Raw genomic sequence first — 27,279 nt, forward strand, 5'->3', positions numbered from 1 at the left:
ATACATTCTTGGAGCTGGACGTTTACTGAATGGGTCCCTTGATCTTGAATGCACTCTGGCATTCTCCAGTAGATTCTCCAAATGTGCCCGCCTCACAGGCCCCATGTTCTAACCCTGTGCCTCACAGTGGAGGACAGTACCCCTGCCCATCACAGGCTCTCATAGGCAGTTGAACATGTCACAAGACTATCCTCTTGAAAATGGAAAGGAATAGAACAAAAACAATATTTCCATAAATGTCCCTGATGTGCATGTCATTGTGATTGTATCCTGTACAAAAGTTATCCTTAACCCAGAGGCAGCCAGAGCAGGACACGTGATAAAAGCATCATTTTTCTTTGCATATGCTTGGCCCAGGGAGTGCATTCAAGATCAAGGGACCCATTCAGTAAACTTCCAGCTCCAAGAATGTATCCTGCCCGGGAGAGGGTGGGGGGGTAGAGGGCGTGGCCTTGCTGGAGTAGGTGTGTCACTGTAGATGTGAGCCTAAGACCCTCATTCTAGCTGCCTGGAAGCCAGTCTTCTAGCAACCTTCAGATGAAGATGTAGAACCCTCAGCTCCTCCTGCACCATGCCTGCCTGGATTTTGCCATGTTCCCACCTTGATGATAATGGACTGAACTTCTGAACCTGTAAGCCAAACCCAATTAGATGTTGTCCTTAAAGGAGTTGCCTTGGTCATGGTGTCTGCTCACAGCAGTAAAACCCTCTCTAAGACACTAGGAGTTGCCTTGGTCATGGTGTCTGCTCACAGCAGTAAAACCCTCTCTAAGACACTAGGAGTTGCCTTGGTCATGGTGTCTGCTCACAGCAGTAAAACCCTCTCTAAGACACTAGGAGTTGCCTTGGTCATGGTGTCTGCTCACAGCAGTAAAACTCTCTCTACAACACTAGGAGTTGCCTTGGTCATGGTGTCTACTCACAGCAGTAAAACCCTCTCTATGACACTAGGAGTTGCCTTGGCTATGGTGTCTGCTCACAGCAGTAAAACCCTCTCTAAGACACTAGGAGTTGCCTTGGCTATGGTGTCTGCTCACAGCAGTAAAACCCTCTCTAAGACACTAGGAGTTGCCTTGGCTATGGTGTCTGCTCACAGCAGTAAAACCCTCTCTAAGACACTAGGAGTTGTCTTGGCTATGGTGTCTGCTCACAGCAGTAAAACACTCTCTACGACACTATTCAACAAAGTCTGTGCTTCACAAACAAGGTATCTTCTTCTCTGTCTCTGTTGCAACCAAGGCACCAGATTCAGGTTGTGCTCCAGCCATAAGACCCATGCCAGAAAACCTGCCCAGCCCAGAGCTGTCTGCCTTCAGACAGACACACAGCGCCTGCAACATGCTCTGTAGCTGAGGAAACTGGAGGCCAAACTGAATGCCATTTTCCAGATGAGGTCAACCACTCCCAGCGTACTGTGACCTCCTCAAGCCAGGAAGACATTAGGTCCCCTTTGCCTTCCCTGCTCTTCTAAAACATTACAGCCCAGGGTGGGTCACACTCTGTCCTAGGGCTATAGGTAAATATTAACAGTCATTTAACAGTCATGCTGATATGGAATGGAGGGTTTTTTTTTAAATGTACTCAGGGACAGTGGTAAACAAAGGCAGTTATTGTCACTGGAAGTGGTAACATCTAGGGACAAGGTCGGGGCTCTTGCTCTCTGTCCTTTTCAGTACTGAGGATGGCAGGTGACAGACACTGCATGTACATGAGGCTGCCATGCTGCTGCTCCAGCACTGAGCTACAGCCCCATCCTAGAACGGAGACTTTATTAATATGTTGTTACCTTCTGGGGGCTAGGGGTGCCAATGCATGGATGTAGAGGTAAGAGGAGCCCTTCCAAGAGTTGGTTCCCTCCTCCCATCATATGAGTTCCAGGGGGTCAAACTCAAGATTGATGCCAATCACCTTTTAACCACTGAGCCATCTCACTGGCCCTAAAGATGTTTTCTTTAAATCATTTTTAGATGTATTTGTTTGTTTTGTGTGTATCAGTGTCTTGCCTGTACATATGTGCACCACATGCCTGGTGTCTGTGAACATCAGAAGGTGTCAAATTTCCTGACATTGGAATTGTAGATGATTGTGAACCACTGAGAACTGAACCCATGTTCTCTCTAAGAACAAGTGCTCCAGCCCTGGAAATAGTTTTGATAAGGGGAGGAAATGCTGGGTGAGAGATACAAACATGTTCCCGGCAACTACAAGACCCTGGGCAAGAAGGAGGATTGTTGGGCCCTGTTCTTCCCACCCAGCCCCATGCTCCCAGAAATAAGACTCAGACTCGAAATATATTTATAAATACCTTGGCCATATAGCTAGACTAGAATCATAACTTAGATATGCATTTATATTAATCTACATTTCGCCACATGGCTAATTACCTGTGCTCAGGTACCACTGCCACACGTTCCCAAGTGTCCTTTATCCCAGAATCCTTTCTTCTCCTGGATGTTCCACACCCTATTTCCTGCCTAAGCCATAGGCCATGGCCTTTTTAATTGACATGTGATACATCCCATACAATACTCAAGATATTCTCTTTACAGAGGAGGTAATCTGATCATGGCCTCGGGGACCTATGACAACAAAGTGGCCAGTGCTGGCTGCCTCAGGACAAGAATGCCAGCAATTTTTTTCTGGAACAACTTTCCCCAGGCCTTGGAAACAACCAGAGGGAAGACCCTCGTGGCCCCTTATCAGCAAGAACCATGGAGCCTGGACAAGCTCCTACTCCATTAGAACTTTTGGTCACTTTTGGGCAGAGAGCTGCTAGCAGCATTAATTTCAGGGATAAATTCTGGATTAAAGCCGTAGTTAACATAGTCACTGGTGTTTGCATCAGCCGGGAAGGGGTACTGTGGGCAAGAAGGCTCTGAGACCATGGCTGCCTCAGTGGCTAGTTTCTCCTCCAGTACCAGAGCTTGGTTAACATCTGGCCCTGTGGAAGAGAAAGAACATACATCTATGGTCTGAGAGGCATACAGATGACGCAGGTATCACAGCGGTATGCAAATCTAGATAGAGCCCGGCTCTACCTGCTTGCGCTTGCCTCACATTACCAACAGCTGTTTCAGCTGGTATTTCCACCACCCTCACCAGCCTGCCTCAGCTGGCATGCTCTCTCAACAGGATCCCTGACACCCTCTCTCTCCCTTTGTTCCTGGGACAATCTGGTACTGACACCATGGTCAACTCTCCTCTAAAAAGCATACCTTATATTGTAACTACAAACCCAAGGCACAAGGCAACCAGGGAGTAGGGCTCTATACTCACCACATGCCCTTCGGGACTCTGCTTGCATAGCCCTAGCTTCAGGGTATTCTTGACTACAGCTTCATCACTGGGGATGGGAGGCTTGCAGTCCTCAGTACTCTCCACCCCATATAGGTCTAGAAACTTCCAGCCTGTGTCTCTGAGGCTCTGGGCTGGCAACATCTCCCAGGGCTGTTCCCTCACTGTCCCCAACATACACATTCTTCTCCACAAAGATAGTCAGTGAGTTCCTGTAGGTGACTCTAATGCCACCACCACCACCACCATTATCATCACCATTGAACTTTGTGGGGAGTATTAACAACCGACATCAATAATCAACATCTCCAGGTTTACTCTAAGAAAATACTGGATGACAAGGTCAAAGATTCAGCAACAAGGTCAGTTACTGTAGTGCTAGCAACAGTAGTATAGCATCAGAAATAGTCTAATGACCAGAAGTTGTAGGCTGCTTAAATAGAGAGTGGAGGAAGTGATGCAGATAAGGGAAACACTTCTTCCTGGGGTACTTGGTGAGTTAAGCATGTGCAGCACCATTAACAATATATTAAGATCATTATTCGTCCTAATAATCTCTTTAGATTATATTGTAAGCGCTCCTGATGCCCATGTCCCTGTAAGCAAGCTAAGATGCTGCAGGATGGGGCAATCTGCTTTCCTAAACACCACCTGTGGGACTCGGCCTTGCTGTTCTGTCTGCCCTGAAGAACTATCAGCCAGACGGCCCTTAGGCCTTCATCAGCTGTAGGTTGAATACCACCACCACCACCCCTGGTGATGTAGCTGGAGACTGTTGTGAGGCTAAGAGGCAAGACTGTGATTGGCCTAAAGCACAATCCAGGATGAAATTGATGCCAAGAGGAAAGCTGTAATTGGTCCAAAACAGAGCCTCAGTGACTACAGTTGATGCCATGAGGACCCTGAGATTCCAAACATATATACTGTGATTGGCCAAAATACACCTTCTCTTACTATATGAGCAAGAGGCTCAGAATCTACTCAGACAATCTCATGGACCTCACTCATCAATTCTCATTGTAAAATATGTATTCTGTGCTAAGGTGTGACTCAGTGGTACAGTACTTGCCTAGCATGTGCAATATTCTGGGTTCCATCTACAGAGAAGTGTGTGTGTGTGTGTGTGTGTGTGTGTGTGTGTGTCTGTGTATGTGTGTGTCTTTTATGTACATGTCTGTGTGTATCTGTGAGTGTGTGTCTGTGCTTCTGTGAACGTGTGTCTGTATGTGTGTGTGTGTGTTTGTGTATATGAGTATGTGTCTTTGTATGTGTGTGTTTAAAGATTTATTTATTTCATTTATATAAGTACACTGTAGCTGTCTTTAGACACACCTGAAGAGGGCATTGGTTACCATTATAGATAGTTGTGAGCCACCATTTGATTGCTGGGAATTGAACTCAGGACCTCTGGAAGAGCAAGCAGCTACTGCTTTTAACCACTGAGCCATCTCTCCAGCCCCTGTACATGTTTTTGTGTGTCTGTGTGTGAGTGTTTATATGTGAGTATGAGTGTATGTATCTGTATCTGTGTGTCTGTGCATTCAAATTGTGAGTGTGTGTGTGTATTTGTATCTGTGCTTGTGTGAGTGTGTCTGTGAGTGTCTATATGTGTGTCTGTGTGTATGAGTGTATGCTTGTGTCTGTGTGTCTCTGTATATATGTGTGTCTATGTGTGTCTGTGTGAATGTGTACATGTGTGTCTGAGTGTGTGTCTATGTGAGTATGTGTGTTTATGTGCATGTGTGTCCATTTGTGTGTGTGTTTGTATGTGCATAAACGTCTATCAGAAAAGTTCAGCAGCCCACACAGTGTTTAAGACACAATCAACTCACAGAGAAAGATGCTTGCTGCATATTAAATGTAAAACAAAAGCTCCCAAAGTAGGATGTATGGTAAAACCCTCAGCCTGAAATCTCTAAGTTTTCCAGGGGAGCAGGCACCATTTTGATCAATGCTCACAGTTGTGACATCTTGGCCGGGTGTGCACAGGTACTCACCCAGATAGCTGAGGACAACGGGCAGGAAGACCAGGCCGTGTAGCAGACCCAGCAAGGTGATCAGGAGGTTGAGGCGGAAGAAGAAAATCTGGATAAGCTGGGCCTGAGCAAAGCCCAGGATGAGGATGCCCGGGAAGTTGGTCATGGCCACTCCAGCAAACACCTGGCAGGAGTCACAGCCAGGAGTCAGCACAGGAGGACATAAAGGCTCAGGTGGATCGCAGGGTGAGGCCATCCCTCCCCACTCACCGCACTGCCCATGAAGATAGTAGCATCTTTGGCTCTCTCCAGCCGGGTAGGCTTGGTGCTTACAGCAAAGGACCGGGTAATGTGGGACACGAACTCCACAGACATGCCCACTGCCTACAGGCAAGAGAAATGAACTTCAGGAAACAAGGGAGAAGGTGGGGTGTGGGTACAAGAAAGCAAGCCAGCCGGATGTCTAGATTCTACATAGAATGAGGGTAGCTTATGAGTGTAGATCGTCAACTTCCAAGGCCCGCTCTGTGGGTTACCGTGACAAGGTTGATGAGGGACACAGCATTGTAGCTGATACCCCACACAGCCATGAGGCCGATGGTGTCCACGAGGATCATAATGATGGAGAGCAGGTTGAGGATGCCTGAGCGTATGTCCAGGCCCAGTAGGAGGTAGCAGACCACAAAGGTGGGCACGAAGCAGAGAGCAAGAGTGAAGATTCCCTCAGGGAGAACCGTCAGGTATTGCTGGTAGAACACATTGGAGATCCTGCCAAAGATCAGGGTGTGGTCAAAGCATCAATCCTCCCTTCAGGTGATATGAGCATCCCATCTCCCAAGGAAAACAAGGGACCCAGATTTGAGTTGGGTGCTGACCTGTGTAAGAAATGGACAGGCCGCAAGCTACCCCAGGAGACAGCTGAGACAAAGTTGGTCCTCATCCCACAGGATCACTCAAAGCCTACAGTCCCCCCAACATCTCTTGTGTGGCTGTTTCCTCCCACACCCCTGACTCAGCCCTCTAGTTCTCACGTGTAAGGGAAGACCTCAAAGTTGGGATCTGTCCCAGGCACCTTCCGTAGTTCAGCTGTGATGTTGGCTGCTAGCAACCGGGATGCCCGGAGAGCTTCTGTAAAGTCCTGTGAGTTCCGTAAGGGCTTGTGGTAGGCCATGAACTGGGAGGCTGAAAGTCAAAGATCAGTGCCCATTGGCGTATCCCGGAGAAATTAACACAGATGTGATCTCATTGGGTTCAGGGTGCCACCAGCAGCACTTGAAATTCCTGATCGATTCTCTACAAGAGACCTGCATTTCCTTATTTATTTTTAACATGTATGAGTGTTTTGCCTGCATGTATGTCTGTGTACCACATGCATTCCTGGTGCCCATAGAGGCCAGAAGAGGGCATGGGATCGCCTGTAACTGGACTTAAAGGCAGTCATGATCTGCTGCACCAGTGCAGGAGTCAGAGCTGGGTCCTCTGGAACCTCTGAGCCATCTCTCCAGCCTCAAGGATTGCATTTACATTTTGCATCAACATCCTCAAACTCTACTTCTGCCACTGAGACCAAGGCCTGACTTTGATAGATGAAGCTTGAATGATCATGCCTTATGTACCACCTGAAATTCCAGCAGCCAGCAGACAGGTAGGGAAATTACTTCAAATTCAAGGCCAGCTTGGGCTAGAGAGTAAGATACTGTTTCAAAAGCAAAGCAAAAACTAAAATCTCTCCGGGCAGTGGTGACGCACGCCTTTAATGCCAGCACTTGGGAGGCAGAGGCAGGCGGATTTCTGAATTCGAGGCAGAGTGAGTTCCAGGACAGCCAGGGCTACACAGAGAAACTCAAAAAAAGAAAAAAGAAAAAAAAAAAACTAAACTAAAGTACTAAAATATCTCCCTGGTGAAACCAAATCCTTCTATGTGTGCTTTCAGAATATGCACTGGATTTTAATCAAAAATTGAGCCTACTTTCTTGTTGGAGTGTGTTGTTTCATATTTGTGGTCCCAGTACTTGGGGAGGCTGGAGATTCAGGAGTTCAGCACTACATAGAAAGTTCTAGACTAGTGTGGGCTACATGAGACTCTGTCTCAAAAAAATTAATTTTCAGTTTGCCTATTCCTGTGGGAACAGACTAGAAAGGAAGACAGGCAAACAAAAATGACTGAATTATTAAAGCTGTGACTTTGGGATCCTGCCTGTAAGTACAATAAACAACTGTGAATTGTGTTCAGCAGTGTTGCATCCGCTAAAGAAAGGAGGGCTAGGCACACACAGGGAAAACAAAGACAGATGAGAAATAGTCGCCAATGCGTAATCTTAAGGTACTAGTTGCTCACACCCAGAAGGATGGTCATCCTCGTGCCGAGATATGGTCTGGCATGGCTCAGGCAAGGGGTGGGCATGGCTAGGCAAGGGGTGGGCATGGCTAGCCATCTCCTGATAATGCTGATACTGTTAGAGGAGAGAGGGGAACTCTCATTTTGAAAAGTGCTGCTGCCGGGCAGTGGTGGCGCATGCCTTTAATCCCAGCACTTGGGAGGCAGAGGCTGATGGATTTCTGAGTTCGAGGCCAGCCTGGTCTACAGAGTGAGTTCCAGGACAGCCAGGGCTACACAGAGAAACCCTGTCTCGAAAAACCAAAAAAATTAAAAATTAAAAAAGAAAGAAAAGCGCTGCTGTGGGATACTTAGGGCCATGACAGATGCAGACCTGCCCTCCAAGAAACAATCCATTCCTCTGTCTGCCATACCCCGATCCCTTTTGACCACATGCCTCTGTTGCCTAGGGTAAGGTGGTGTGACTTCTTGGAAGATAGGAACTTCATAGAAGAGTTAGCTTAGAGGGTGGACTAGATGTGCTGCCATCAGTTTACAGCTAGTGATTCCAACTTGGAGTTATTTAGGTAAAAAACTGAATTCATCCAAAGCACCCAGACCCGTCTTGCCAGCTCCTGCACTCATAGTGGTGTGCACAGATCTAACAACAGCTGGCTCCCTCCATGCAGATGATTGGTTGGTTCTGCTGCCTGCTGGATTAAGCTCCTCCCCACCTGTCAGAGTCACTCCCTAGTTACTGTTGATGCCTCTTGAGATTCCACTACACAAAGGCATCCTACTTCATTTAGCCAGAAGTTGCTGCTGACATGGACATATGATACACACGAGAGTGAATATGTGTTGAAGTGGGTGGCTCTCAATAATGACGTCAGCTGTTACAAAGGCTGCCACACATTTCACAGTGGCAATGGACTTGGGGTGAAAGAATGGGTGAAGTATTAGCTCGTGGAGTTGAGAAGGAGAACCGGTGCTTACAGGCCCAGGACAGTTATACACCTACCCTCACACCCTGCTAACTTACACACACACACACACACACACACACACACACACACACACACACACGTCAGCCACATGCATGGGTGCTCTTAGAGGACTCTAAAACAGCTGACTGACTTGAGATCTCCTCCCCAAACCATATCACACTTACCTATAATCTGGCCATCTGAGCTCAAATTCACAGAGGTTCTATACGCTGCTAGGCCCCTGCAAAGTGGAGGACAGAGTAGAGGCTTAGAGGGAACGAGACCTTGTCCTGTCAGTCCACTCACTGTGCCCCAGAAAGGGCTTGGCTAGGCACTCTTGCCTCCTCTGTGTCTACCATTTCTAGAACCCACTAGTCTCCCCAGTCTCCAGCAAGAGCCACCCTCGGAACCTACCCTTTAGGACATCTGATGTTGGGCGTATCATTCAGGAACCAGGGCAGGTACTTATGAAACTGTTCTGTTGTGGGTCTCACGGGACCCAGAGTGCGGTTCATGCAGTTTTTGAGACAGTTGAAGGAAGCTGCAGAGAGGGAGGACTCTGGGCAGTGACACACCAGGCAAGGCAGCTCCTGTCCTGACTCCCATTCTGTGCCCAAATCTAAAGTCCCCAGTTCTAAGAGGTTTACACCTGCCACCCCCAGTTGTGGGGTCAAGAAATGGGATCTCCCACACTTGTTAAACACAGCAGCTCCATATGCAGGGCCATAGCTCCACTTCCAACTCCATAGCCCACTGCCCACAACCAACATGTTCTGCAAACAAAGGTGTAATACTCCAGGGGACACTGATAGTGTGAGTGCCTAACCCCTAAACCACCTGGACCCTATGGGTTTGATGGGAGACTGAGAGCCTTTCTTTTCTCCTGCCTCAGTTTCCCTAAGCTGTAATGGGCAGTGAGCCTCCTGTAGCCCCAAACTTACTATCCGTTGAGGGACAGAACTCATCTTTATGGGGGCCACGGGTATAAATGCGGCAGCAGGAGGAGGATGGGGTCAGCCAGTCGATGAAGTCATCTACCCAGGAGGATGCAGCAATAGCCACATAAGACCTGAGGCCAGACAGTGGAGAGGAGGAGGTGGAGCCAATGAGTCTGCTGGGGACTCCTTCCTTACCCTTGCACTGGAGCCTCCCCTGGCTTTGTTAGCTGCAGAAACAGAGCATGCAGGAAGAGAGAAGAGGAATGGAGAGAGAAAGCAGAGAAGGAACAAGCCAGGGTGTCGGGGAGACCAACCACTTACTGATTAGGGAATTCACTGGCATACTGGATTTTCTGGGTTAGGGAGAAGCTCTCACAGCCTGCACTAGAGCAAATGGCGTTCATGCCTGCCTCGGTGGAAAAGTTGTAGCCTGAGGTGGTGTCAAAGTACACTGGAGGCCCCACTTCCAAGTACCGGTTCAGAAAGAGGAAGTAGTCTATCAGGTAGGAATCCTGGGAAAGAAGAGGATCTGTGAGTGTAGGAAATATCCACAGTGGGTCCGCCCCAGGTCAGAGCACAGTCTCAGAAGTCCATGCAGATGTATCTGGAAGCAGAAGACACACTCAGAGGTACACGAGGTAGATGAGATGCTCGGAGGCAGACTCAGGGACGCACTCAGATACACGTGCTCAGAACACTCAGAGACACATGCTCAGAACACTCAGAGATGCATGCTCAGAACACTCAGAGACACATGCTCAGAAACCTACTCAGAAATGTACAGACTACATGTGTACATATATACAAGATACAGGCTGAGGTACACACAGCACTATGTACTTCGAGGAACATGCCCAGATACAAACATAAAAGGGCACACCAAGATACACACAGAGAGGGCCCCAGGCGATGCCAATAGGCCCACAGATGCACTGTAAGAATTTCAGAAAAAAGCCAGGCCTGGTGGCACACGCCTTTAATTCCAGCACTCGGGAGGCAGAGGCAGGCAGATTTCTGAGTTCAAGGCCAGCCTGGTCTACAAAGTGAGTTTCCAGCCAGGGCTATACAGAGAAACCCTGTCTCGAAAAACAAAAAACAAAAACAAAAACAAAATCAGAAAAGGAAGAAAAATGAAAGAATCTGGATGTGATCTTTGAAGAAGCAGTAGCCAAAACTCCCCCAAATCGATGAAAGAGAGGCACGAATATCAACCTTAAAGGAATTCCTGGGACGTCTAAAAGGACAAGCTCAAACCTTGACCAAGGCAGGCTGTAGTACAGCTGTCAAAAGCCAACCTCAGAGAGCTCTGGGGACAACACACAAAAAATGGCTTGTCACAAAGGACTAACGCAGCTGCTTCCACCTTTCCCATCTGCCGTTGGAGACTGCGGTTCATGTATTCAAAGTACTAAAGGGAAGAAAAAACCTTATTTACAGCAAAACTATCCTTCAGAGAGGAGGGCTCAGGGTGCATCTGAGTGGTAAGAGTGCATGCTTAGCATGTGGAAAGCCAGTGGCTCAGACCTAGTGTGGTGGCACACACCTTTGGTCCCAGGACTTGAGAGGCAGAGCCAGGCGATGTCTGTGGGTTCAAGGCCAGTCTGATCTACATGTGAGTACACAGTGAGGCAGGGCTACGTAGTGAGACCCTGTCTCAAAAAAAAAAAATTAAAAATTTGGAGATGTGGTTCTTAGAAGAAATTAAAGAAAAAAATGAAAAAAAAATACATCGTGTGTCCATGGGCTGGATGACAAATATTGTGACGGTATTAGTACTATCAAGGCAAAGCCATCTGCAGATTCAGTGCAATCCCTGCATAAATGCCAAGGATGGTTTTTGAAGGAATCTAAAAATGTCAAGCTAAAATTCAAGTGTAATCTCACAAGAACTCAAATAGCCCAAGAGAAATCGACAAAGAACAAATTTGCAAGTCTCACATTTTCTGGTTTGCAACTCCGTATGAATCAAAGCAGGGCCCTGCTGACACGGAAGCCGGCATGAAATTTCAATGGAGCAGAATAAAGAGTCATGCACAGACATGCTTGAATGACCTCTGGCAGGGCTGCCAAACCATCGGATGGAGGAGAGCTGTACTTCTTAGTACAGTCCTGGGAAAGCTGGATGGAATTAAAATTTGTCCACTTTCATAACATCATATATAAAGGTCAATTCAAAGTGGGGTAGTGGCACACACCTATAATCCCAGCACTTGGAGGCAGAGGCAGGTGGATCTCTGAACTCAAGGCCAGCCTGATCTACAGAGTGAGCTCCAGAGCAGCTAGGGCTACACAGACAAACCCTATTTCAAAAAACAAATGAGCAAATCTCAAATGAATCAAAGACTTAAACAGAAGTTCTAAAGTCATAAAAAACCTTAATAGAAACCAGACAAACTTAATAACTTTCTGTTTATCAATTATGTCTTTAATATGCCATCAAATTCAGACAATAAAAGAGAAAAAGAATCCATGGATATGCTTAAATATTTGGCATACCAAGGCACACCACCACTAGAATAACAGAGCAGCCCACAGAAAAAGAAAACCATTTGATAATCAGGTCTCTGAGAAGACACCAACCTCCAGAATCCACAGGGAACTCTCCAAGGCTCAGCAACAACAAAAAGCCAATTCAAAAACCGAGCAAAGTCAGCACATTTCTTCTTAAATAAGATATATAGTGATCAACATGTACATGAAAAGGTATGTAACATTTCTAATTGTTGAAAATGTAAATTGAGGGGCCTGGAGAGATGGCTCAGCAGTTAAGAGCACTGGCTGCTCTTCCAAAGGTTCTGAGTTCAAATTCCAGCATCCACATGGTGGCTCACAACCACCTGTAATGAGATCTGATGCCCTCTTCTGGGGTGTCTGAAATCAGCTACAGTGTACTTACATATAATAAATAAATAAATCTTTAAAAAGAAAAAGAAAGAAAATGCAAATCGAAACTATAAAGCCAGACAGCGGTGTTGCTAGGACTCTCAAGAGATCGAAACAAGACAAATGGGAGATCCCAGATTTGATTCCCCTACACAAAAAAAAAAAAAAAAAAAAAAAAAAAACACAGAAAAATAACAAGTGCTGAGGTTGGAGAGTTGGCTCGGCAGAATGCCCGGGTTCAGTTCCCAGCACCCACAGGGTGGCTCACAGCCATCTGTAATTCCAGTCCCGGGGGATCTGACACCCTCCTTTTGACTTCTGCAGGCAGGCACCAGGCACCCACATGGCACAAAAACATACACGCAGACAAAACACTCGTACAGATAAAGTAATAAATCCGAAACCAGCTATTGGTGAGGAACTGACATAGAAGGAAGTGGCGCCCCACCCTGTGTGAATGGCCATGTGGATAGGCCTCCAGCACAGGACATCTACTGTGACCCTGAGCCAGCACTCAGCGCTCACACTTACAACATGGATGTGCTTTCTCTCTCACGGTCCACTTAGAGCAACTCTGCATGGGGCTAAGCCTTGTGCTATGTCCCCCTCTCAAGCTCCACCACCACCACCACCACCACCACCACCACCGCTCCACCTATTGGGCACTGCTGCCCCTCCCAGGACAAAGGGCTGAGAAAAGGCCAGGCTCACCTTGGGCAGAGCCAGATCCTGGTCCAGCCCCACGCTGATGTTGCACATTAAGTAGAGGTTTGCTCCAAACAGGACCAGAAAGAGCAGCAGCTGAGGGAAAAACTGGCACGTGAGAACCTCTCCCCAAACAGCCTTCATCTTCCCTCAAATTTGAATGGCTTTGTTGGGCATCCTGGGAAACGTCCTAGAGTTGGACAGGCTCAAGCTCTAGCTCCAAGTGTCTGCTCCGGGCCTGGGCAGCCTCCCATGCCACCATGCTCTGCCCGGTTTCCCTCCCAAAGTGGTACAAAAGTGGAACAGCCCTTCAGCCCACGTACCACAACAGGGCGGATGAATCTGTGCAGCAGGAAGGGAGTGTATATCTTGCGGAAGAAGCAAAGTAAGAGGCCTTCTTTTTGTTTCGGTGGGGGCAGATTTCGGCTTGAAAAGCAGCACACGACGTCGGGGCGAGAGGCCTAGAGAATGACAGGCCCTCAAGACTGGGTCCAAGGCAGACTACAGGATCCACCTCATTCAAGGAAGCCCAGAAGATTTTGTATGAGTGGTCTAACTGTATGGACACCTGCTGCCAGAAGAGGGCATCAGATCCCAGTATGGATGGTGAGCCACCATGTAGTTGCTGGGAATTGAACTCGGGATCTCTGGAAGAACAGCCAGTGCTCTTAACCACTGAGCCGTCTCTACAGCCCCCACGCAGTTTTTTGTTGCTTTTACTTCCTGTCTTTTTGGTTTTTGTTTGTTTGTTTGTTTGTTTGTTTGTTTGTTTCAAGACAGGGTTCCTCTGTGTAGCCTTGGCTGTCCTGTAACTCACTTTATAGGCCAGGCTGGCCTCGAACTCAGAGATCCGCCTGCCTCTGCTTCCCAAGTGCTGGGATTAAAGGCATGGGCCACCACACCCAGCTTACTTCCTGTCTTAATCAAATACTGAATTTTCCGTCATCAAAAAATTTATGTTAACTTTTTATTTACAATTTATTTTGTAAACTTTACATACTTTTAGGGGCGTTGATGATGTTACCACAAATAACTAAAAAGAAATTCTCTTTTTACAGGAAATTGGTGAGCACAGAGCCCCAAACATTCTCTCTCAGAATACTGTCCCTGCCTCCCATCAAACTCTTCTGGCTACCTCTGTGCCACATCTTCCAGAGAATATAGGGACACTGGCAGGGTAAGTCCCTTGTCCTGGCCCAGTTGAACTTACCTCCTGCCTCTTGCTATCCAGGGAGAGCAGGGCCACAAAGGCTGTCATCTGGAGCAGGAAGTCAAAGATGATTGCTAAGCCAGAGGTCAAGGCAAAGGTCCTCACAGCTGGCATGGAGGTCAGGGCCCCTGTCGAGGGCACAGGGTCTGTCGGGCATTCTGGCATCATGGGCCACATGCCAGCACAGACAGCTTAAAGCAGGGAACACCCACTGCCTTCTGAAAGCCTGGGCTCCCTCTTAGAATAACCTAGCAAATCCCATCCCGGGTGGAGAAGGACAGCCCTTGCTCACCTAGAAAGAAGCAGATGGCCTCAGAGAGGCTGCACAGCAGCATGCTGGGGGCCACACTACCCAGGGTGCGGCCAATGTGAGCCTCTCGCTGCTCCCCGGGCATCCTAGGCAGCCTCTGCATGGGCAAAGAGACAGAGTACACGGGTGTGCCAAGGTCACCAAACTTTATGTATATGAGTAAACTGTAGCTGTTTCCATATACACCAGAAGAGGGCATCACATCCCTTTACAGATGGTTGTGAGCCACCATGTAGTTACTGGGAATTGAACTCAGAACCTTTGGAAGAGCAGTCAGTGCTCTTAACTGCTGAGCCATTTCTCCAGCCCAAGGTCACCAAACTTTAGAGGTCAGCATTGGGGTGGTTAGGGTTTGGATTCCTGGCCAAATCTGAGGAACTTCCAGACCTTCCGTGGACAGAAGAGCCTACTAACAGCTCACAGCCACGCTCTCTGCTTCTATGTTGGGATGTAAAGAACCACTGGTGCGTTCTAGATGTGGAAACGACCAAGTGTTCATGTCACGCCAAGTGTTTGACAGCAAAGAGAGACTATCTGGACTCTGGCTTGTGCCTATACCATGGAATGCCGCCCCTGGTAATGTAAAGGCAGGAAAGAGGTACCTCTAATCCATTACAAAGCTTACTGGATGCTGTATGGGTTTAACTGGAAGCAAGTTCAAGATGGCTCAATGAGTGTGAATGAATTTGTGCCAACCCAGGCTATTTCCTACACGTATAAATTGACCAGAATTCCAGTGAGTCTGTGCAGAACTTTGTCTAATGAGGATGTTGAGTATGAAGAACCCCTCCCTTCTTACCTGGTACTCAAGAACAAAGATGAAGATGTTGTCAGCTCCCACAGCCAGCACCAGGAAAGGTACCACTTGAATGATGACCAGAGAGGAGGGGACACCCAGGTAGGAGTAGAAGCCCATGGCAGCCACGACTGCTCCCAGCACAACAGCCACCCCACCTAGGCCCAGAGTAGCCTTGGAATCCACCTGCAATTCAGTGAGGAGGGCTGGCTACCAGGACACCTGCCCAGACCCTTTGTACTCTCCAGGGTGGCTGAGGAGTGGGCAGGCATCATTGGTGCTCACACACCACCCACCTCAATGAAGAACCCACATCTAAGTCTCTATGCTAAACCATGCTCTCAGGGGCAAGCCCATGGAACCAAAGAATGCAGGGGTACCTGGCTGCACCTTCCCAGAACTGCATTGCATGGCCTTTTAAATGGTAGCTTTGCATGTAGACAGTTGGAATATATTAGAGAGCAGGAAGAAAGCCTTTCAACATAGAACACACCCAAGAAACGCTACCCTTCAAGGGATTCCATCTGGATGTGTCCAACTTGCTATTTTAATGTGCCCACACTCGGGAAGCTTTGAAAAGCCTTCTGGAGGTGTCCTAGGCTCTGAGTCACTCTCACTGTGTCCCTCTTGCTCTCACCGCAACTCGGCTCCATCTGGAGTAGCTGCCCAGGGCCAGGGAGATGTACAGGAAGACGATAAGGTAGCTGATGGCAAAGACAGGCAGGTCCTGGATGGTAGTGCGATTGATCTCGTCCTCCAGAGAACGCTGCAAGCACACAGCCAGCTCACGGACCACATACTGAGTGGCCACACACTCTAGGAATGAACTGCAGGAGCCTCTAACACAAGCGCCACAGCTAGGCACAGGTGTTCACTGCCCGGGGCCAGTCAGGAACAAGTAGAGCCAGTTTGTAGATTTGACTGGAATAGACCCACACCATTAGGGATTGCAAGCATAGAACCAGGGACTCTGCAGGGCCCCTACCTCAGCTGAGAACGCAATCTGGAACTTGTCAGCTGTGCTTCTCTGGAAGGATTGCATTTCCTTCAAGAAAGCCTCCTCCCAGAGCTTGGCGTGGGCCATGCGGGGATCATCAGCGGGGTAGTTATTGATAGAGAAGGTTATGATCAGGGCTTCTGCCTCCGAGTAGTCCGTCCCTGGGAAGAGAAACCCTGAGCCTCCCTCCTGTTGAACCCTTTTCCCCTCCTCCCCTCAGGGTGTAACCTTCTCCCATTCCTGTCCTTCTATTGCTTCCTCACTCCAATAACAGCCTTATCCCATGCTTCATTTCCCTTTCCCAGCCAAAGGCACAAAACCAGAGCTCCTGGGTAGCATTGAGAGATGAGAGCAGTGAGGTAGGAAGCATTGCCTGCAGCCCCCTTATGCCAGGCCCCCAGATCCTGGATACACTCACCATGGCTTCTCCCTCCTCCTACCTATTATCTCTGTGCCAAAATTATCCCTTCAGTAGCCCCCCCAGCTACCTCACTTACCTTGGTAGCCCCCAACAGCAAGGAAGGGGAAGACAGGTGCCCCGTAGTCAGCTATGCAGCTCAGGGCCAGGGCTGTGCCATCTTTGTACGTGAGAGGGGCACTAGGGGGAAACCACAAAGGGAAAGAACCTTTCCTGGCCCTGCCTGGACTCTTTGGCCCCTCCCTGCCCCAGCTCCTCTCCCCGCTATTGGAGGAGCAGTGTCTCCACAATACCAGGCCCAGAGAGTTCAAAATGACTATCTCCTCACAAGGTAGTCTCATATGGTCCCCTAGTCCACTGAATGTGGTTCCCTTGGGCAGGTGATGCTTCCTATGCCCCCTCACATAGCCAAACCTTCCAGACCTGTCAAATGAGCATCACCATTAAGTGATGAGCCCAGAACTGAGCCATGCCCATCTCCCTCACAGATCTCAATGCTGTTCTTCACTTTCCCCTCCCAGAGCTAGAATCACCCCTAAATGTTGAGTTGAGCCCTGGAGCTCACAGACCCAGAGAATGCCCTTGGACAGGGGCCTGTGCCCTTCAACTAAACCCTTTCTACAGAGCACACCTCTGTGGAGACTGAATAGACTACCAACACCAAGCTCTTTATACACATTCTGAGGTCTGAACAAGTGAGTATATTGATCAACAGAGCCGTCAAAGAGAGCTGGATTCCTGTGTGGCCTTGCCCGTCTTACCATACCACTCTGAGCCTCAGGTTTCCAGTCTATAGAATTAACATAACTGACTCACCAGGAGTCGGGAGCATTCAAAATCAAAATAAAGGTAGTACAAGCCAAGTATGATGGCTTAGGCTTGCAGCCACAGCCCTCAGGAGGCTGAGGCAAGGGCGTGAATTTGAGGACCGTCTCAAATAGTGTGACTCTGTCTAAAAACAACATAAAAGCAACAAAAACAAAAGCTACACTGTAAGGCTGGAGAGATGGCTCAGAGGTTAAGAGCACTGACTGCTCTTCTAGAGGTCTTGAGTTCAATTCCCAGCAACCACACGGTGGCTCACAACCATCTGTAATGGGATCTGATGTACTCTCCTGGTGTGTCTGAAGACAGGTACAGTGTACCTGTATAAATAAAAATAAATAATATTTTTTAAATTGTCTTTTGCGTGGCTGATCCCCGATGCCTCTCCACAGCCCTTCTCTGCTGTCCGATCTAGGGGACAGCATGGATACTCTAGGAAGTAGCTTGCACTGGAGACTCAAACGGGGATAGACAGCCAGTAGCAATGAGAGCCAGCAAAAGCTTTCTGCTCTCATCTGATGGCTCTAAAGACTATGAAGTCTGGGGCTTGCAGGGTCAAAACTGTTTTCATAAGAACACTCAGCTGTGGTTACCTGCTGTAACCCTCGCCTGCTCTAGAGTGGACAAGGCCATTTGAGGCACTTCACTCTCCATGATGTTCTCCAGGAGCCTCCTCTACCTCTGGCCCTCTCACCAACCTTCCCTCTGTCTGATGAGCTCACTGGCATCCTGTTTGTGCCAGCCAAAATGGACAAAGCCAGAAGCAGAACCTCAACAGCATAAGGTTGTAGAAAAAACTGTGCTGATGCCTGGGACTGGAGACTAACCACAGTTCCACCTAAGCCCAGATGAACATATTTCTAGCCAGTTGTGAGGCTACCAAAGTCCCTACAGACCAAGACACAGAGTCCAGAAAAGGAAGCATCACAAACACAAACACTACCTGAGACATCGCTTTGAGATTTAAACTAAGACTACATGAGGGCAGGAGAGAGGACGCAGACGTTTCATGGTATTTCTGCAAAGGGCCAGAGCCCGGTTCCCAGGACCCACCTGGCCGCTATGACTGACCTCAACTCCAGTTCCTGAAAATCTAGCAACTTCTTCCGGCTTCTTCAGCACCAGGCACATATATAAGCAGTGCGTATACATATGCACAAGCAAAATATTCATTCATGTGAAGTTAAAGTAATTCTAAAAATTATTAAGTTGATACCAGGAGCATCATGGATGGAAAGATCATATGGATTGGAGCTGGAAAGACTGGTAGGACAAAATTCCTGCAGGAATAAGATGGGAGTGAGCTCCAAGAAGGGACTTAAATAGACTTGGACAGGCCATGGCCCTGATATGTGCACATACGAGCTGTCCCTGGCTCCCAAGGGTGGAGCTAGGTTCTGGCCTGGTTCCTGGGGGCATAGCAGCTCTCACCTGTTCCCCTCAGATCTACTCACTTGGCACAGTAGAGGAAATGGTCCTTCCAGTCCACCAGGGAGGTCTGGCCATTCAGAGTCTGGTTGGCTGTGAGCAGCAGGAGTGTGTGGTTGTTCTGGAAGTATTGAAGGAGGCTGTTGACACAGCAGTCAGTGAGGCTGGTGTTATGCGGTTTGAGGGGAGCATAGCAGATGTCCTGGAGGGAGATGTTGCGCTGTGCCTCATGGGACCACACTTGCAGGTGTCGAAGTCTCTCCTGTAGCTCCAACAGCTCCTGCAGCAAGTCCAGGGATAGGATCCCACTGAAGTTCTTGGGCCCTAGCAGCAGGGAGTCGTACTTGTAGCTGGACCTGTTCTTAGCTGTCACAAAAATCTGGTTGGTTCGGAAGAAGGGGCCAAAATGCTCGTCATGGAAAGCCTTTTCTTTCCGGGCTTGGCTTTTAGGGGCCGACCACAGTTCCACAGGGTCTGTGGTGAGTTCTATAAAGGTCAGGCCTACTGACAAGGCTATCACAACTATGAAGGACAGTGCCAAGACAGTGAGTGGCCATGAGGCCACCCTTGTTCCCCAGCTCTCGAAGAACCGGCCAAGGACAGTGTGAGGTGAGAATCTGCGCTTACGAGGGAGGTTGGGGGCTTCCTGGGAGCCTGCTGTCTTGTTCTTGTTCCTGTTGGAAGCCACTCGGAGATACACAAGGACAACAGAGAGCAATACAAAGACAGCAGTGAAGATGATGATGAGAGCCAGCCAGCCTGGCATTCGACCCATGTAGAAAGAAGGGCGCAGGGCCGGGGGCGGAGGGATGACAGGGCAGGATGCTGCACAGTCCTGGCAGGAACAGGCTGCCGAGTCTTCACCCTGGGACTCATTGCAGGGTGTGATCTTCCCATCCAGTGGCTTCATCCCATCTGCCAGGGCCTGGCCAGGCTCCAAGAGGTGGAAGGTGATGTCCAGCGGAGCCAGGCCATTCCCTGTGTCTCCTTGGAAGTTGAGCCAGCGCTGAGCATTGCAGAGGGCAGAGCCATACACTCCACACATGCTGCCCACAGCCAGCGAGGCAGCTGCAGGGATGCGCACCCGGCTACAGGACTCATAGGCCTTCTCTGCAAAACTGCGTTGATAAAAGGCCTCATAGGCCACCACAGCAGGAAGCTGTCCAGGGTCCCGCTGAACCACGCGAGTAACATTGATGAAGAGGCTCTGGTCAGGGCTGCAGGTATTATGACAGTGTATGCTCACAAAATTTTCAGAGCATGCCGGGCAGCGTGTAAGGAGGGCCTTGGTGATAGACAGGCTACTGTCTAATGACACCAGCTGCTTGGTAGAGCAACAGGCATAGGTGTCATTGGGGCCATTGTATAGGCGGGGACAGACGCGCTGGAGAAGAGCCAGGTGGTCACCTGTGACATGGCGGGCTGGGGTATTAGACAAGCAGGAGATATTGGATAGTGATGTGAGGCCTCCAGAAAGCTCTGGGTTCTTCCCACACTCTTCATAAAAGGTGCAGAAGCCAGCTTTGTGAGTGGGTGTGTAGAGCTCACCCTGGGCCTGCAGAAAGAACCGATAGCATCCATAAGCCCTAAGGCTGGTTGGCACAGCCAGGGACTGTCTGGAGAGTGAGAGGCTAGGGAGTCTATGGGTAAGAAGGCCAGCAGTAAGGGGCTGGGAGTGCTGCGGGAGGCTTGTGGGGGCTCGTGCTATGCTTAGGGTGCCAATGGAGGGGCACTCCCCCAATGGACAGTGAGGGGGCTATTCAGAAAAGGAAGTGATCCAATAGAGTGTGGCTTTAAAGGGTCGTGCTGCAGGGGAGAGTAGGAGATAGCGACCTTTATTGCTGTCAGTTTGAGTCTCCAGGCTGAGCTCTACCCCGAGGTCAGGGTTCCTTGTACAAGAGTCTGTATAAGAGCCCCCCACTCCTACATCCTGCATTGGCCAATGCTATCGCCTGAGAGCAAACAAGGATGGTAGCAAAACCTCCTCCCAAGCCCAGAATATTTCAGGCGCTGTTCACTGGGATCCACCTCTAGCACCTGACTTGGTCCCCATTTAACCTCAGACAAAGGCCCCATCCCTTTGCCTCTCTGACCTCTATCCCTTCAACCCCTTGACCTGGAGACCCCTCCACCAGCACTTATCTTTGGGCATAGGAACCCTCCCACAGCCGTGGGACCCTTCCCCGTTATCAGGTACCCAGTATCAGGTATCAGGTATCACTTTGCCCTAATGGGAGGCACCAAGGAGTAGCCACAAGCAACAGACTCACCGAATTCAGGAGCAGGGCCCAGAGCAGCCATCCCTGCCAGGCAGCTGCCATCCCAGAGCCAGGAAGTGATCAAGGAAAAGCAGGACCAGGCCTTGGAGACAGCCGGGGAAGCTGAGGACTGGCCCCTGAGTTTGCACATTAAGGCAGCTTCCTCCTCTTAGTGATAACCCTCGTCTGTCATGGGGCCAATAGGACTGGGCCGTACTGGTTAATAATTTATTTTCTCTTCCCTTACATCAGATGGTGCCATTCCATCTCCTCCTTCTGAGGTCAACTTCCTAGTGAAGGCGCTGGGGTCCCCTCGTTTTTTGACGCAACTGAAGTCTAATGTGGTAGTTAGAGCCAACCGGGCAAGAGATGCAGAGCTGTTCCTCTGCGAGACCAGACACTGGCCTGGCTTTGGCCTTGGAGGCTTCTTGGAGATCCAGAATATCAACACTGTCCTGGACTTGGCCTCCAACCTGCAGTCTAACGCATCGCCTCTTCAGATCAACATCAAGGGTAGGTTCAGACTCACCTAACATCCTAGCAACTGAATAGTTGCTATTAGCACCCAGATAACAGAGACACTAAGCGAGAGTGATTCCATGACAAATGTCCTAACAGGGAACAGGACCAGAGATTCCTTGGATCCCTTCACCCTTCCTCCTCATGCCCGTTCTATCCCTTTCTTGGTCCTGGCCCTGGCCTAGTCCTCTGAACAACCCTGGTTAGGGGCTCTGAGTGGCAAGTCCCACCCAACCTGGGCCCAGGTACATGGTTCATCCTCTGCTTCTTTCCAGTAGGAAACTTCCAGTCTTTCCTTGGGCTCTTGCTATCACCAAGACAGGCCAGGACCTTGGCCTCTATTGCCAGGGCTGAATTGCTGATAATTGCTTCAAGGCCACTCATGCAGCTACCTGTTGAGACAGCTGCAGGGAGGGGCTCCTACTGAGTTCCACCAGTGTCCCAGGGGCTCGGGTGGGCTCAGAGGGGAATCCGCCCAAGCTTAGGCAGGGAACAAGAGAGGCTGAGGAGAAGGGCCCTGGGCCACACAACATCACCTGCTTCCCTTGTTGCTCCCTGGATGCCACCCAGTCCTCTTCTTGTCTTGTCCCAAATGTTCTCATGTGATTTCTCCAGATGCAGACCCTGAGACAAGTATCCTAGGACAAATGAAAATCAGGGTTATTTGGAAGATGACTTCAGGTGACGACAGAGGGCTGAGCAGACTGAGAACCATGAGATGTGATGATCAAGATGGATTCAAGAATATCACCTGTCCCTGAGACCTCCAGGACATAAGGGGACCCGCCCTAGGGGATCCCCACCAGTGGATAAGGGTGTGGCACCATCCACACTTACAAGTCATTGATTGAGGACATTCCTGGAATAGGAACATTGGTGGTGCACACCTTTAATCTTAGCACTCAGGAGGAAGAGGCAGGCAGTTCAAAGCCAGCCTGGTCTACAGATACTGCTGCCACATGAAAACCCCAAGAGCCCCAGTGAGGGGCATTGAGCCCTGCCTTCTCCACATCAGTTCTCACGAGGGCTGTCCAGCTGTCCCCAGACCAGACTCCAGAGAGATGAGGTCCAGATCCTTGGTCTGAGGGCTTTTCTGAAGCCCCCAAAAGCATGAGAAACACACAGTCACACTGGAGGGTCACCTGGTCTCACATCACTGCCTGTGTGGGGGTCCCTGTAGGCCTTGCCAGGGCACACTAGTTCAGTCACGAACAAGTGACACAAGCATGCACGCTTGCTGTTTTTCCCTTGATTTTAAAACTCCATTGCCCTCAATCTCTGATCACCATGTTTATTTGGAATTATCATCCATGGAGCAGCAGAGGGGTCTACTCTCCCATCATTGAAAATCGGGCTGGTTGCCAAGATTTCATGATTATAAATAAGTTCCCATTGACCCCTTTATGTCTAAGACATGTCCTCCTTCTCCTTCCTCTTCCTCTTCTCCCTCCTTCTCCCCCTCATCTCTCCTCCCCCTCTTCTTTTTTATTTTTGGAATGTGTCTCCTTCAAATGTGTTCCCAGACCTGAAACCTATGATTTTAAATGTATTTATGACTCTGAAGTGCACAGTTAGCAATTTCATACCTTGGGCTAAATGAGGATTATCAGACAATTATCAGAATCTGTTACTGGTATCTAGCTAAGGGTCAGTCTCAACTCTCACAGGCCAGACATCAGTGATGCCAGCAAGCACAGTGTCTCATCATATACTCACCTAATCATAACAGTGTCTCATCACACTTTTATAGTTATGTATTATATTTTCCAGGCTTTACTAACCAAGCAACTGCGGTATGATAAGAAGATACCTCCGGGTTTGTGGAGGGAGGGTTTGGTACTGACGGTTGAACCCTGGACTTGCACGTGGTAAGTCTGTGCTACACTACTAAACTGTACAGCCAGCCATAATATCTCTTTTTAATTTGTTTTTATTATTCATACAATTATCTCTGGCTACAGTGTAGTCAGTCTGCAGCCCAGAGCAGCATTTCATACTATGTCAGGGGGCAGTTTGGGGTTGGGGCAAGGCAGTGCCCTGGGACCAGGGTGTTTGCTTGGTAGTTCTTTAACGAAAGCTGTTCAAGCAGGCCCTGGGGTGTGAAGAGAGTTCACTTAACTGACCTCTCTGTTCTCCAGCAGCATTCAGAGTTTGGAGGTCTATGTGAAAGGCAGGGAACATTATCTCTGCTGACCACCGTGCATGTCCCAGGCAGCGGCTCTGTGATCTGCTTCCAGACATCTGCATTAAATGCAACGTGCACAGTCGAGGTGCTAACCTAGTCTTGCCCACCTCTTGTGCTTTAGACAGAGAGACTGAATATCTGGAGTTCTCACTTATCTTGTGGTCCCGAAGGATCAGTAAATAATGATTTTTAAAATACGCCATTCAGGAGTGACATCAGGAATTCAGTAAACAAGGAAGCTCTACGATAGTATCTCTCCATAGAAACACTGATAAAATAAGCTGAGATGTCAGAACAAACTTTGTAGGCACTCAAAAAAAAAAATAGATAAAAGTCCATAGCAACCAGGCAAACAAAAAAAAAGTTGGCCTGAAAAATTCTATGGCAGTTTTATCTTGCTTTATTCACCTTTGCCTCTTTCTCTTCCCCAGTGTAGCGCCTTGCCTCAGCCTTAAAGCAACAGGAGCAGCTGTTTTACAACACAGAGGGAGCTGGGTGGTGGTGGTAGTGGCGCACGCCTTTAATCCCAGTGCTTGGGGAGGCAGAGGCAGGCGGATCTCTTTGAGTTCAAGGCCAGCCTGGTCTACAAAGTGAGTTCCTGGACAGCCAGTGCTACACAGAGAGACTCTGTCTTGTAAAACAAAAACAAACAAACAAACAAACAAACAAACAAACAAACCACAGAGGGGATTCCCTCTCTCTGTTCAGGGATGATCAAACATTGATCAACATAAAGATAGGCCACTACTCGGAACTTTACCTGGGGTAGAGTTTAAAGGTAGAGAGCTACAAAGAACCATCTAGCCCAAAGAAGCTAGGCAAGCAGGAAGATGAAAAGCAGCTGTTTGTGTTCTGGAAGAAAAGATGATAAAATCCATCCATTTAGGATACACTATCACATCTCATCCAGCAGTCACAAAGCATGCAGATTCCCAAGCTCACTAATAAAATGTGGTCTGACCTTCCTTCCATTCTTTCTTTTAAAATATATATATATGCAAAGTTTCTCTGTGTAGGCCTGCCTGCTCTGGAGACCAGATTGACCTGGAATTCCCTGTGTATCCCACAGATGACTCTGAATTTACAGTAATCCTCCTGTCTTAGCCTGAAGGTTGGGATTGCAGGTATGAGCCACCACACCCAGCCTCTTAGTGCACTACTATTTTTTTTAAATATTACCTAGAATGATAACTTCAAAGGTTAAGAAAGTGAAACCAGACAGGGAGCCTGGGTCCTATAATATAGAGGTTGTACCTAGGGACCTGGCTGAGAGATGACCCAGGGGCCAAGGAAGAACATAAATATCTTCATAGGGCTTCGAAGTAATGATAAAACTACTAAAGTAAAAAAAACCTAGCAATCCAAATGTGTGTGCAGGAAAGTCGTACTAACAGGGAAATTTTGAGTTCAACTACATATATTGCAAAAGAAGAAATGACAGATGTGGTGAGGCAGGCGGTGGACAGCATTCAAAAGGTTGAGGCAAGAAGACTAAATGTGACCCTCCCTGCACCTGTCCCCTCCCAGGAGCAGAGATGATGGTTAGAAAGGGTGTGGAGGGTGGGAGAGGTGTCCAGAAGCCCAGTGAGTAATAAGGGCACACCAGGACCAGCTTCAGGGAGACAGATCAACTTAACTTGGGGTGATTCAAGGTTTATATAGTTTTAGGTCAAGGGGTAGGAATATCCAGGGTAAGCAAAAGTCATTAGCTGAAGGCTTAAGGTACTGAGATGCCTCGTTACCATAGGGAAGGACTCTAGGAATCTCAGGTTCTAGCTTAATGGGTTCTACCAGGAGAAAGGAAGCTGAACCTATGATCTTAACCAAGGAATGGCATTCCATTTGCAGGTATAGAGTGTGAGGTCTGGGACTGTAATGGCTAATCTTGGATGTCAATTTGACTATATCTGGAATGAACTACAATCCAGAATTGGAGGTCTCATCTGTGATTCAGATCTTGAGGGTAGAAGATGCAAGTTTCTGACCTGGATCTTGACATAGAAATCTTGAGGCACAGTGGCTATGAAAAAGCTTAGGCCCTTAATCCCAGCACTTGGGAGGCAGAGGCAAGCGAATTTCTGAGTTCGAGGCCAGCCTGGTCTACAGAGTGAGTTCCAGGACAGCCAGGGCTACACAGAGAAACCCTGTCTCGAAAAACCAAAAGAAAAAAGAAAAAAGAAAAAAAAGCAAAGCAAAGCAAAGCTTAGGCCCAGGCAAGGTAGTACACGCCCTTAATCCCAGGAGACTAAAGCAAGGAGATCTCTGAGTTCAAGATCATCCTAGGATAAAACAAATCCCATCCAGGCATGGTGGTACACACCTTTAATCTGGGCCACACCTTCTGCTGGAGACCTACGTAAAGACATTGGAAGAAGGAAGATTTGCTCTCCTTCACCTGCTTGCATTTACTTGCCAACACATCTGTTGGAATCTACTTCTACAGAAGATCAGCTACAACAACTAGCCTCACTAACCTTGAGGGAGTGGGCAACTACTAAATTCTTGGACTTCCCATTCACAGCTGACCATTGTTGGGGTAGCTATACCACAGACTGTAAGTCATCACAACAAATTCCCTTAATATAGAAAGACATACCATAAATTCTGTGACTCTAGAGAATCCTTATCCCGTCCCGGCTCTCAGCAGGGCTCTTCCAGCTATACTTGACTCCCAGCCACAGTTATCTGTTTCTGCTGTGCAAATTGAGACTGCTTTTTAAACAAGTTAAACTAAATCAAAGAATGGACAGCCAGCAGATAAAATTTTAACCATTTTTTTCAACATGAAACACAGTACAACTATCATTCAAACAACAAAACAAAAGCAAACATAAATAGACAGATATATGGACACATTTTGGTGCACCAAAACCAGACAATAGACAGACAGGGAATAGAACTTGATGTCTCAAAGGGACCCAGACATCCTAACCAGAACTAGGAATATCTCCATAGGAGCCAGAGAGGAAGCAGGACGTCTCCCATTTTCCTTCTGTCCCTAGGAGAGCTCTGATATAGCTTATTTTCATTTTCCCTCTTTTTTGCTAAAAGGTCCCAAACAGGGGATAACTGCTTTTCTGAAACTTATTTTCTCTTTCTCATGTTCAGACTCTAATTCTTTATCTCCTTCTTCTGGGAATTCTGCCAGAGAAGGGAGAGGAGGCACAGTGGCAGCTTCTGATATTTACTCCTCAATAAGAAAAGACAGTTGCAGGGACCGCATCGGGACCCTCA

The 27,279-nt window shown here is 48.4% G+C and overlaps 1 protein-coding gene across 2 annotated transcripts; it reads right to left on the reverse strand.

Annotated features, from left to right (window-relative positions):
• Positions 1-2,291: 2,291 nt before the first annotated feature.
• Positions 2,292-21,526, reverse strand: Npc1l1 (NPC1 like intracellular cholesterol transporter 1). 2 transcript variants are annotated; one of them, NM_207242.2, is made up of 19 exons: positions 21,354-21,526; positions 19,110-20,638; positions 16,910-17,010; positions 16,401-16,573; positions 16,053-16,181; positions 15,419-15,601; positions 14,602-14,716; positions 14,310-14,437; positions 13,423-13,560; positions 13,106-13,195; positions 9,833-10,023; positions 9,515-9,642; positions 8,988-9,114; positions 8,759-8,814; positions 6,302-6,452; positions 5,807-6,038; positions 5,541-5,654; positions 5,292-5,454; positions 2,292-2,941 (listed from the first exon to the last, which is right to left on the reverse strand). In NM_207242.2, exons 1-19 carry the CDS (start codon positions 21,402-21,404, stop codon positions 2,739-2,741), a joined length of 4,002 nt encoding a protein of 1,333 aa, NP_997125.2. In that variant the 5' UTR covers positions 21,405-21,526; the 3' UTR covers positions 2,292-2,738. The 2 variants fall into 2 exon arrangements, with proteins under 2 accessions (NP_997125.2, XP_006514756.1); XM_006514693.4 differs by lacking the exons at positions 2,292-2,941; positions 5,292-5,454; positions 5,541-5,654; ... (2 more) ...; positions 8,759-8,814; positions 8,988-9,114 and having other exon boundaries at positions 9,543-9,738; positions 21,354-21,517.
• Positions 21,527-27,279: the final 5,753 nt, after the last annotated feature.

This window comes from Mus musculus, chromosome 11 (assembly GCF_000001635.26).
Source record: "Mus musculus strain C57BL/6J chromosome 11, GRCm38.p6 C57BL/6J".
Lineage (NCBI taxonomy): Eukaryota > Metazoa > Chordata > Mammalia > Rodentia > Muridae > Mus > Mus musculus.

Coding starts and splice junctions, on each gene's coding strand:
- Npc1l1 (NM_207242.2), bottom strand. CDS start 21,404: ATGGCAGCTGCCTGGCAGGGATGGCTGCTCTGGGCCCTGCTCCTGAAT. Junction 6,453..8,758: donor CTCAGATGGCCAGATTATAG/GTAAGTGTGATA, acceptor TTTGACTTTCAG/CCTCCCAGTTCATGGCCTAC. Junction 6,039..6,301: donor TTTGAGGTCTTCCCTTACAC/GTGAGAACTAGA, acceptor GATCTTTGGCAG/GATCTCCAATGTGTTCTACC.